Genomic DNA, 12,680 nt, shown 5'->3' on the forward strand with positions numbered 1-12,680 from the left:
GTCTGCATTTTTTTTTCGTTCTCTATGTTTTTGAACTCATTCCTTTTCGATACAAGAGGCTTCTTTGGTGGCTTCGAAGCTTTTATTCTTGCATAGTATTACTACCTGCTGCTTACTCTACCAAATCAACATTAGTGATTGAGTTAGTGTCATTTAGGAAGTGACGTCATTTCCACATCTTACTATGAACGATGCAGCATTTTATTCTCACGCCCGCTACTTACTCTACCGAATCAACCTTAGCGACTGAGTTAGCATCATTAGCGCCATTTAGGAAGTGACATCATTTGCATCATTTAAAGTCTAACAACCACCTAATGGGAAGTGACGTTATTTGCGTAATTTCCGTAAGAAAATTGTTACCAACCGGTTTTACTCCAGTGCCGCCATAGATGTTTGCACATCAAAAGACTTGCAGATTGCCAAACATCTGCACAGACCCTGTCCTGAGTACCCTACTTACTGCACTGATAGAAATAGATTCCTGATGTCCAGTAATGAGGTGATTTTTTGAAATCACCAATCCATTTTGGTGATTGTCTGTAATGCTGCTTTCAGATTTTTGTATACACAATTTTACAGACATCTGCTGCCTTGGTCATGCAGTATCTCCTTCCAGATGGTCTTCTCATTGCTAGTTTTGTCTCACAGCAGACACTGATGAAACCCTAGACATTCTGCATCAATACATGGGTGAAATGCACTACTAACTATATGATTAGTTATATATAAAGCATACTGTGCACAAAGAAATTACAAAAAGTAAAGAAATTCAGTTAAACAAAACTATTTAACTTTTTAAAGCAACTACAGTGGGATCAACAGATGTTAAAAACAGTGAATTCTAAATGGGAAGCCTTCAAGGAATTAATCTTGGAAGCTACTATGCTTTTCATACCAACTAAGAAATACTGTTAAAGATTTACACCTAAACGGATGTCAGATGAACTAATGAAGCCTGTGGCAAAGAAGAAAATTGCATGGGATGCATATAAATTATCAGGCAACACAGAAGCCTATGGTAGACATAAGCTAGTCTGTAATCAAGTCAAAAAGGAGTCATAAATGCGAATCATAAAATCAAGTCAAAGTGCCTCAATCCATATATTCTTGATCCTCTGTTGTTGTTGTTGTTGTTGTTATTTGGTTTTTAGGAGCATTAGCAACTAAGGCCATATTGCTCCGGGATATGCGGTGGTCATTCCTTGACCTTTCCGCATACTCCGTATGTGGTGGTGACGGGCTCGAACCCCGGTCTAATCAAGAAGCATGTGCTACGCACTGCTGCTCCTTCCCACCTGGCTGCGGAGGCGCCTTGATCCTCTGCTCACTTGTTTAACTCTATCCTCACTCATAGAGTGTTTCCTACATCCAGGAGCAAATACGCTCTTGCCCAACTACCAAACGTTCATATACCAAGCCAGCCGAAGCACTATAAACTAATATCCACTGCATCCACGCTCCTAGAGCTACTGGAAAAAGCGCTTCTTCTGCACATAACAAGCCATCTTCTTCCACAACCACCAAAGCAACTCCATTATGTTCTCCGTAATAGATCAACTGTCTCCAACCTTCTGGCAGTCCAAACAGTAATTCTATATGCATTTGAGTCCAGAGCAGAAATGGTGGTTGTTTAGGCTGATATAGAAGCTGCTTTTAATAGCTGAAATATTACTGCTCTTCTGAATCTGCTAACCTATGTCTTCCAGATAAAAGGTAATGTTTTCACTTTTCTGCACTCACTCCTCCGAAATAGAACAGTGTACCTCACTTATCGCAACTCCTCCTACACCCGATTCATCAATGCAGGCCTGCCGCAAGGTGGCGTTTTATTGGGGCTACTATTTACCACCCTCCTTATTCCATTTGTGTGCAACAGAGATGATGTAATTACCTACACCAACAATATAAAGTTCTTAATGGAAATACCACCGTCAGCTGACAGAGGAGTGATCACAACAGAAATCTAGAATGATCTCAGTTCTCTCTAACAATCTCATCCATTTCAGTCTTAAACTGAACCCCCAAATATCTGTAATTATGGTTTTTTCTCTGAAGAAGTCTCCCACACTCATACAGCCCTCACTGGAGGGTGCAATTATTCCAAGTGTAACTAAACACAAAGCCCTCGGGTGTAACTTTCGACCCAAAGCTGTTCAACTGTCACATCGAAGTTGTTCTACGCAAAAAAAATCAAATGTGCTGGATTGCCCATCAATATCATCTTCATAATATGGATGCAAAAACTACAATCAGATATCTGGAAACCATTGTGTACTCCACTGCTCTGTATGCCTCTGAAATATGGGCCTCCGTGCCACCTTCTCTCATGAAGCCCATCCTCGCCAGCAAATACTGGATACTGAAGTGGGCAACCTGCAAACATTGCCTTCCACCCCAACAGAGAACCACCAGCAAGGCCAATCAACTTCATATCCCACAGCTGCCTCAAATAATCTGCATAAGGAGAACTGCGACCACTATCAAAATGCTGGTTAGCAAAACCAACTCCCCTGATTTCTGGGATATACATCAGTGGCATGTGCCACCTCCTTTGATAAGAGCCACTCCTCTTCTTCACCTACAGTGGAACGAGCTAGAGATTTGTGACAGATTTCTACCCAGCTGAGTAATTCCTGTAATACAAGCCCTGCAAATGATCGCAGTAGACCACCAGAAATTTGCTTCTGATCGCAATTACAGGCATTGGCTGACCGAACTTGTTCCGCTATTGTATAGCCTCTGATGTCAACACAAACTGATATCTCCACCTGCTATCTGCTATGAGGTGCAAGAATGCACTTTGCATTTACGCTATCGAACTCTTTCAAAAGAAAATGCAAAACCGTATACAGACCAACTTAAGGCATGCCTGTGAAATATGCTTACTTATGAGCATATATGTGCTTTGTAATTACTTTGTACAAATGCACGTATATATACCTTGGTGTATTGACTGCCTCAGAACTGTTTGTTTGTTTATTATTTGGTTTTTTGGAGCATTAGCAACTAAGGCCATATTGCTCCGGGGATATGCGGTGGTCATTCTCTGACCTTTCCGCATCCTCCATATTTGGTGGGCACGGGCTCGAACCCCAGTCTGATCAAGAAGCATGTGCTACGCACTGCTGCTCCTGCCCACCTGGCTACGGGCCTCAGAACTATGCATATACTTATGTTTATACTCATGTCGCGTTTTGATTTAATTTAATGTAATGGTTTAATTCTCATCTATTGGTAATACATATTTTTATATTATCCCATAACTTTGTCAAGCCCTCCGCCTCCCGGCTGTAGAGGGCACATATTGTATCTTTACTGTACAATAAATATATCTTCTTCTGAAAAAAAAAAAAAAAAAAAGGTTAAGCAAGCAAAAGCTGATTACGAGAAATCCTTGGCAAAGGATACAAAGAAAAACAACAAAAACTTCTTTACTTATGTAAACTCTAGAAGGAAGGAAGGAAGGAAGGGGATGAATCAGATTGGCCCAATTGATATTGATGGTTCGACTGTTGATGATTCTGCTCAGATTGCTGACAAACTGAACGAGTATTTTGCATCTACATTCACACGAGGAATTCAGTACGGAAGGGGAGGACAGAAGTTTCACTAAACGCTAACAAGGAGCTAAATGATTTTGTAAAAATGGAGAGCACAGTGGAGGAAAAATTATTGAAGTTAAAGATAAAAAATGTACCTGGGGTGGATGGTATCTATCCAGTTATATTGAAGAGGCAGCTAGGGAAGTAAGCAAACCCTTAGCTATAATTATGAAGGCATCCTTAGATTCAGAATAGACTGGAGATATGCAAATATATACCCAATTCACAAAGGGTGACACAAATATTTATAGACCTGTTAGTTTAATTTCTGTTCTGGGGAAAATGATGGAGTCACTGGTTAAAGGAGCATTGCAGGATCATCTAGACAAGACTGCAGTAATAGTTCAGACAGCATGGGTTTGTTAAGAGTAGGTCTTGTCTGACCAATTTGGTTTGATAATATAATGTGGTCACAGAGGAACTGGAAGCAAAAAATAATTCTGATATCATATACTTGGATTTCAAGAAAGCTTTTGATACCATTTCACATGAAAGACTGCTGTACAAATTGCAGTGGTATGGCATTAAGGGCCAGTTGCTACAATGGGTAAAGAGATGGTTCAGTGGATGGTTGGACATTAAGCCTGATATACCTTCATCGATATCATTGATAAATACACAAAACAACAATGGGCCCAGCATCGAAACCTGGGGCACTCCACTGATCTTCGTGGACTAATGTTATTAGTGCAGTCCCTCAGGTTTCGATGCTGGACCCATTGTTGTTTTGTGTATTTATCAATGATATCAATGAAGGTATATCAGGCTTAATTTCCAAGTTTGCAGATGATACAAAGGTTGGCAGGGTTGTTAATGACAGTAAAGAGAATATGCTACTGCAATAGGATGTAGAAAAGTTAGGCAGATGGGCTGAGAAGTTTAACATTGACTAAGGTAAAGTACTGCATATGGATAGCCGTAACCCACGAGAAACATGCCAACTGTGTGGCACTACACTCAGAATGAAAAAGACCTGGGGGTTATTGTGCAGTCAGATATGAAGTTCTCTGAGCAGTGCAGATGGGCTGCCAGAGCTGGTCATGGAGTCTTGTCAATGATATGTAGAATTTTTTCTAGCAGAGACAAGGAGGTTATTGTCCCCTTGTATAAGGCATTGGCCAGGCCACACCTTGAGTACCGCATACAGGTCTGCAGGCATCATTTTGGGAAGGATGTAGAGTTGCTAGAATGAGTACAAAGAAGGGTAACAAGATTTGTGAGAGGAACAAATAAAGTTATGCAAATTGCAGCATCTGGAGACTAGGCACCTGCAAGGTGATTTGATTGAGGTGTATAAGGCCTTGAATGGTTTGAGGAGGCTCAATGCTGATGGGATTCTTTTGCTCGCTCAGATTACGAACCTGAGGGAGCATAGATTCAAACTGAGGAAAGACAGCTGCAGAATTGATGTGTGGAAGTTTGCCTTTAGCCAGCGGGTAGTTTATTGCTGGAACAGATTTCCATCTGTTGTTGTGGAAGTTGACAGCTTAAATAAATTTAATGCTGAATTAGACAAACATTTGGAGTGACAAGATGGGTGAAATGGAAAGGTTTTTTTTTTTTTTTTTTGCTGATGCTGTAAAGCTTGCTTTCTTGCATTATATGCCTCAACTAATTGTGTGTATTCTATAGCCAACTTCCTGAAAGAAAAATCCGAAAAAAAATCTCAAAAAATTCTTCCCATCTTAACATGATATGAGCCTGACTTTTTTTTTCACACAGTATGGAAGAACGGTGCTAGCTGACAGAACTAAACAAAACTGTGAACATTTACATAATGTCCTACCTTCTTTTATACCTTGACAACATATTTAACTAACAAAATTTAAAAATATCAGTCAAGAGAATGATGCAAATAACCAAAAGTCATTGCACATGGCCTTGGTTTGGTAGGAATGCAATGGCTGACTGTTCTCAAAGTTTAAGATATACCCAGGATTTCACATCTGGTGATTATGTGCTGGATATCATCATTCTTCTTTTTATTGGTGATTCCTTTCTACTTCTCTCTCTCTCTCTCTCTCTCTCAGAAATTTTTTTTGGCTGGTGCAGCATAAGCCTCAGGCTTCATTGCATGATATGGCCAATAATGATCATCATGATCAAAAGCACTTCCGAAAGAACGATTTTAATCATACTGAATCACAGTTTAGCAAGCACAGGAGTGACTGATTTTACAATCAGCAGTAATGATCTTTGGTTCATTACTTTAGCAAGGTGAGCACTGCCAAAAACAGAAGAGTGTGTTGCCTAAAAGAGAACAGATGATCCAAAGATGCAGTTAAGTGAGCAATAACCTACTGTATACACAGCAGCTATTTTACTCTTCATCTTAACTACAAAACAGTTGAGTCTGAGTTAAGCAAAGCAATAAGTTAAAAAATTAATAATAATAAATAAATAAATTTTACCTCTCTTTAATAGTCTTTGTTTCTGGCATTGTGTCATATAAGTCCAATAAGTAGAACATTGTTTTCCAGCACCGAGGGTGCATATCTTTTATGTCTTCCAAAATTGTGGGTTCAGATACAGGAGCAGAACAAGTATCTGGAATATCAATTGCAACAGATTCACTCAGAGTAAAACTCAAAGGACTAGTAGGTCGTTCTTCTTTGCATGGCATCTCCTGAAGGTTGGTATACCCTTTGGTACTAGCTCGTAAACGCTGAGATAAACTGTGAGGCCTACGAATTCCTGCTGTAAGACTTGCAACCCCTCCAGAAGAGGATTTTGTAGGTGTTGGAGTTGGAGTAATAAATTTTGATGATGGAACTGGCCTTGGTGACTGGGGATGATAGCTTTCTGCTTGACTTTCACATGGAGAAAATCCTTTCTTTTGGTGAATTTTAATGCTGCCTTTGAAAGAGCTTGGTCTGTTAGCTTTCAATTCTAACTGAGTCTCTTTAATATTTTCATACATGGTAGAAAACTGATGTAAGAGCCTCAAAAGGGGCATGTTGACTTGCTGAGCAATAAAATTAACATTTATGCTAAAATTAACAACAGTTGTTGAACGTTTCAAACCACCAGGTGTAAACAACACTGCAGCATGTGCTGCTTGAGTATCACAACCAAAACTTTCAATTTTTTCAAAATCTTGTGTTTCCCTTAATTCCATTTCAATTGAAAATTTATCACAAATAAATGTAGGTGTATCCATACTGGTATCGATAAAAAATTTGCCATGTGAGTTTGTCTGTTTACGGTTGGCCTTTTTTTTGTGCCTGCTATTATTCTGATATTCAGATTCTACAATATCAATCTTCAGCAATTCAACAATTCCAGAAATTGACACTTTAGGACCAAAGGTAGCAGAAAATGAAGCTCCAGGAATATGACTTGGTACTCCAAGACCTGTCAATAATGGCTGAAATATAATGTGGGCATCAGCTAGTTGAATTCCAAGTGGAGCTGCTGCAATCCCAGCAGATAATGCATTCAATCTGCGCAATTCTCCTTCATAGCTATTTTCAGTTGTTAAAGTATTCATTTTTGACTCTTGATAAGTGTAACTAAGCACTTTCTGATGGGAAGGAGCAGAATTATTCATGTAGTCCTGTTGTCTGGCCATCCACTTATATAAATCTTCATCGCCACGATGATTGTCAGGATCCACAAAGCCTCTTTTTGGAGTTCCAAAAACAGAGGAAGGTAAATTTGGTTCAATACTAGAAAGACTCCATGTAGTTGATTTCAAGCTATGTCTGCTGTCATTTCTCTTCAGTTGTGATGCAGCACTAAGCCCACACTGGTGAAGAATGAATCCTCCTGTTTTTGCACTCATACCACCTGCATATCTTCCAGGAGAATCCAAAGGGCCACCAAGAAGTGGAAATGCAACACTGGCTCTTGACGTACGAGGAGGATAACTTGGAAGTTTTCTCTTTCCTTTGTTGGTGGCTGATCCACTACTAATAGCTTCCTCAGTTAAGTCTTGTTGGCTACTGCTAGAATGAGACTCTGTTTCCGGACTAGAAAATGCTTTAAGCAGAGCTGGATCAGCTGTCAGAACTGTTTTAGGTATTGAACCAAGTGCAAGTGATCCTCCTTCGGCCAAAAGTAAGTTTGTAGTCTCATCTGTAACATCGCATTCATCTATTGATAATTTGTCACCTTCTTCAGGTACAGTATGCAATGCATCTGATATAGGAAGGGCAAATGAAACATTTAAGGGACGAAGGTTTTTCCGGAACCTCATATTTTGTTCAACTAAAAGGGGCATATAAAGAACATTTTTCCACTGTCGACTTAAAGCAACAAGTCCTCTGTGTAATGTTTTTGGGGGAGGAATGTATTCCGGAATAACATTTCCCTCGATATCATCTAAATTAAGTTGTTTAAGGTATCGCCTCAATACCATTAACAGCTGACACGATGGATCTTCCTGTAGAGTTTTTGCAAGAGGGGTCAGCTTGTGTGTCAAGTACTTACTCTGAAAGAAAAAAAAAGAAGAAAAAGAAAGGAAAAGTTCTGTATTCATTCATTTGCTACAAAAAAATTTACATAGATGCTTTATACTTTAAAGCAGTATTTCTTCAACTTTTTTAAATCATTCCACCTTGACATTTTTATTAATGGTAGCTATTGTGATTTATATGAGTTTGGTAATTCTCACAAAACTCCACCTTACTGAAAAGTCATTACATCCCCACAGTTTAAGAATGACTACTTTAAAGTATAACGTGTCATAAAATTTAAACATAAAAACATGAAAAGTATTTAAAAATAAAAGGTAACAGAAAACACTAAACCCAGTATACTTTTTTCAACAAGTGCATGCATATAATGAAAATCAATTAACATGGTGTGTGAAGGATTGAACACAAACATTTTGTGGTAAAAGTTTTGCTGTTATGATTTTTCATATTTAAGTTACTGAAATACAGTGTGTGTGTGTAATCAAATACATGATACCACTGAGAGTCAAATGGTATTATGATTAATTAAACTATGGTTTAATTATAATTAACTGTTAAAAACTTATTGTGGAAGTGGATGGTTTGAATAAATTCAAGGATGAACTAGACACATTCTTGGAAGGTATAGATGGGTGAAGTGAGTAGGGATTTTTCCTTTTCCATTTTTTTTTTTTTTTTTTTTTTTTTTGGCTAATGCTTTATAAGATTACTTTCTTGCATCATTTGCCACTACTACAACTAATAATTTCCAGTGCTTTATTTTTATATACTTTATGATTACATAGTGATTATTCATCAGAAGTTTGTGCAGATGTCCAAATTTAGAAGATTAAAATTGAGACATTTGTGAATATTTTTTCATTGACATGTTTTCTGGTTAATGACATTGTTTAACTTCTGTTCCAGTAACCTGGAACAGAAGTTAAACTAACAGGTCTATAATTACTTGTGTTGCCCTTTGATCCTCCTTTGTGAATTGGGGTCACATTTGCAAATCTCCAGTCCATGGGTACCTCCCCTGAGTCCAAGGAAGCTCTCATGTTTATAGCTAAGGGTTTGCTTACTTCATTTAATATAACTGGATAGATCTCATCCACCCGAGGTGCCTTTCTTAGGTTTATCTTCAACAATTTCTCCTTTACTTTCCTCTCATTTATTACAAAATCATCTAGCTCACTGCGAGAGCAGTGAGCTAGATGATTTTGTAATAATCTTATATCTAATAAATTTATTTATTAGATATAAGATTTTGTAAATATCTTATATCTAATAAATTTCCCTCTTTTTAATGTTCTTCCTTCCTGATTCTTCCCTAAACTATCTTTACATTTGGGTATTTCTAAAGTCCTGCTGACCAATTTACTGGGTTTCTGTAGTTCTTGGTGTGTGTGAGAAGGTACTACTACAATCTAGCAACTTACTTGTAGAACTCGGCGGGGCGTCATCTTTCATCCTTCCTATCAGGTACAGCTTATTTTTACTATCTGGGGCGACGTCTTACTATTCTTGAAGAATTAGGCACTGGTAGTTGTGCTGCCAGGAGGTTTCGGCTTCATTTTATTCAGCCCGCTTGATGCACTTCTCCTGTTCCGGAATGGCTACTATCACGCGGTCGGGGTTCCGATTCCAGCACTTTGCTTTCCAAGATTTCAGGAATCTTGGTCTTTAACGGCAGATTTGAGTCTACCCTTTCCTTGTGAGAGACTCGTTTTGTCGTCCACATATTTCTTCCCAACTCCTAGACGTCTCAAAGAGCCAACATTGACTATGTTCCACTCAAAAAAAAACTCTGACTTTCTCAATGACTAACCCATTCTTACTAGCACCGACCAAAATCTAAACTATGTGTCTGACTAAACCATTCTTACTAGCACCGACCAAAATCTAAACTTGTCTCACTAAACCATTCTTCATTCACACCGCCAAATCTCAACTTAGTGTGTCTGCCACTCTTTCACTGCCTTTTTCCTACCTCTTACTGCCGATTTCGCCACGGCCATTTCCCAGTGACTTCTACCAATCTTACATTTACTTTCGGATTCTATCTCATTCCATTTGTTGGAAAACCCCTTATTCCGCCGGCCCAGTAGCACGTGATCAATTCACTCCTATTTTACAACCTGTTGGATCTGCGGCCATCCAGTATGCCGTTTGAAGGTGCCGATTGTCCAAAAACAACTTTACTCTTCACATATAACGCCTTGTCTCCATAGCGTTTTAAAACCACAAAAAGTGACATTAGTGACCACAGCATCTATATTTGGAAACTTGTGTGTGCGTTTAAGAACCGACTTCTGGTCTGTGACTGAAGTAAATTGCCCCTACTATATTGACCTTACATAAACATTAACTTGTTTGTTTCGCAAAACCACTTGCTGCTTTTTGCCGTAGTATTCACCGTCTATTCCCTGCTTTAACGGAAGTTAATGCTAATGGCTCTGTTTTCATTTCTACTACACACTAATTTTATAATTCTTACTGAATAATTCTTGTTATTGAAACTGCAGACATTACCATATTATCCTACTAACGGCAAGAATCCAAAGGAAAACTAACTTTATAAAAAAATTTATTTTTGTAAGATTTTCAAATCTTACACACCACTCATCACTTGTTTAGAGACGTTCTGGTTCAAGTCCCATCGTAGTCAGGAATAATTTCTAAAGGCTGCTTAAATTAAGGCTATGGTTAGCCTTAATTGAAGTTGCTCTGGGTTTTTCAGCTTGCACAACATGCAAATCAACCCACAAAAGCAACTTCAACAGACAGAACACACAGTGGCATAATATTGTTTACATTGCTGATGCACCTAAACCCCTACAGCTAACTACTTATATGGATGACTTGAAGGTTTGAGGTATAACTTATTTGAAGCCAAAATGAAACAATTATTAAATGAACAGTATTTTTTTTTTTTTTGAAATTTCTGAGTGTTTTTCTTACTTCGGACTTGCTCTCAATTCTTTGAAATCAGCTGTTATAACAATCTATATAAAGAAAGATTTTTCTTCTTTGAATCTAACCTTTTTTTTTTTTTTACTTTGTGCTTGTAAATGTTCCTAACGTTCACAAACAGAAAGACCTGAAGATAACCATTTGATTATAATGGTTATCTTCAGGCCTTTCCTTATATCACATCTTAAAAATTTTAAACTTAAAACCCATAAAAATCAAATTCAGGAAGTTAAGTTTGCTGTCAGTGGCCTCAATAAGTTATCTACAGAGTTAACTCACACTTGTCATTGAACGTCTGTTAACAAACATGGGAAAACCACATACAGACCTTAGTTTTCTTCAAATTCTGGGTTATTATTTGTTGAAAGGTTCCTTATTAAAGCACAGATCTTCTGAAATCATTAGGAGCATTGCACATCTGTTATTGGTAATTGCACCTTTTCAATCAACTCTGGCATTTGAATCATTCTTGCTAGGTCTGGATGTTCATCATCTTCCAGCAATACTCTTCCATGGGTAAAATGTTTACGACACTCAAACACACATGCATGAGACAGACAATTCTCTCCATACCCTTACTTTATAATTTGAAATGTTTCCATGACTCTTTTGCCCAGTAAAACACAAAACCTGATGTTTGCTCTTTGCTCCATTGTCCCTCCACAACACAGACACAGGAGAGATGTGCAGTTCAGCTCTCAACGTGTTCTGAAATGGCAGCAATTTCTGCTGACCTTGACTGTGGTGTTCGAGAAGCAATCATTCTTTCATTTCATGTTTACTTCTAGTAGATGACAGTACCAGCACTCATCTCATAACATCAGTCTTGTTTTTGAATTCTTAAGAAAATACAACTTTTCCATGTGCTGGCTATATTACAAATATGTCAAGAAACCTGGTGCAATCTGCAGTTCTTTTCAATATATCTGTGTCACTAAGTTCATTAACCTGCGTGAAAAACCTTGTATCACTGCAAAAAGTATCAATCAAATATAAGTTCAGCCAATCTTTTATACACCAGTTGAGAGATTATTTATTTGATGCAGCTTTTTCTCAAGACTGTTGGTCTTGCAGACTACATCTTCCAAATGCGAAACACTTCCCATTGAAAATGGTTTATATTTCCAGAGCAGGCTGCTAGTTTCTGGTTTTCCTATGTGTCAAATCTTTCTAAGAAATTTCTTCAAACATCTTATATAAGTACAGGAAACCCCCCATATAACACGGTTTCGCTCTAACATGACTGATAAATTGCAGTAATCCTCGCACAACATGGTACTTATATAACAATATTAGAAAATTGTGGCAAACCTCACACAGCACGGTATTTTTGAGTTTTTGTGCAGAGGAAACTTGCTATTATTTGGATGCAATTCCATTCTTTTTGTGAATCTCCACTGTTGACTCGCTAGTCATTATCAAAAAAAAGGGGGGGGGGGAATCACCGCATTTTATTTTGTTGGGAAATTCCCATGTGAGGTTCTATCCTATTAAACTTGTGCTTGTTTGAGACCATAAAAATATGCAACTTCAAAGCATGCACTATGGTCACAAATCTTGGCCTTTTTAAATTTTAAAAAAAGGTTCTAAATGGTAAAAATGGAAAATAAGCAGCCACACAGCCAACAGATAACAATTTAATCTAAACTATTAGCTGAATTTCAATTAGAGTTGGCAGTAGTCTGCAGTAGTTCCTGGAAAA

At 38.0% G+C, this 12,680-nt stretch overlaps 1 protein-coding gene across 1 annotated transcript in view; it reads right to left on the reverse strand.

Annotated features, from left to right (window-relative positions):
* The window catches only part of tweek (transmembrane protein KIAA1109 homolog tweek), an 806,203-nt gene that overhangs the window by 537,304 nt on the left and 256,219 nt on the right, over positions 1–12,680 (reverse strand). Inside the window, 1 exon segment of the mRNA XM_090388226.1 lies at positions 6,017–8,037. Within this exon segment, the coding sequence (XP_090244352.1) occupies positions 6,017–8,037 (2,021 nt within the window).

Source organism: Mastigoproctus giganteus, chromosome 2 (assembly GCF_048544385.1).
Source record: "Mastigoproctus giganteus isolate SK-2022 chromosome 2, ASM4854438v1, whole genome shotgun sequence".
NCBI classification, from domain to species: Eukaryota; Metazoa; Arthropoda; class Arachnida; order Uropygi; family Thelyphonidae; genus Mastigoproctus; species Mastigoproctus giganteus.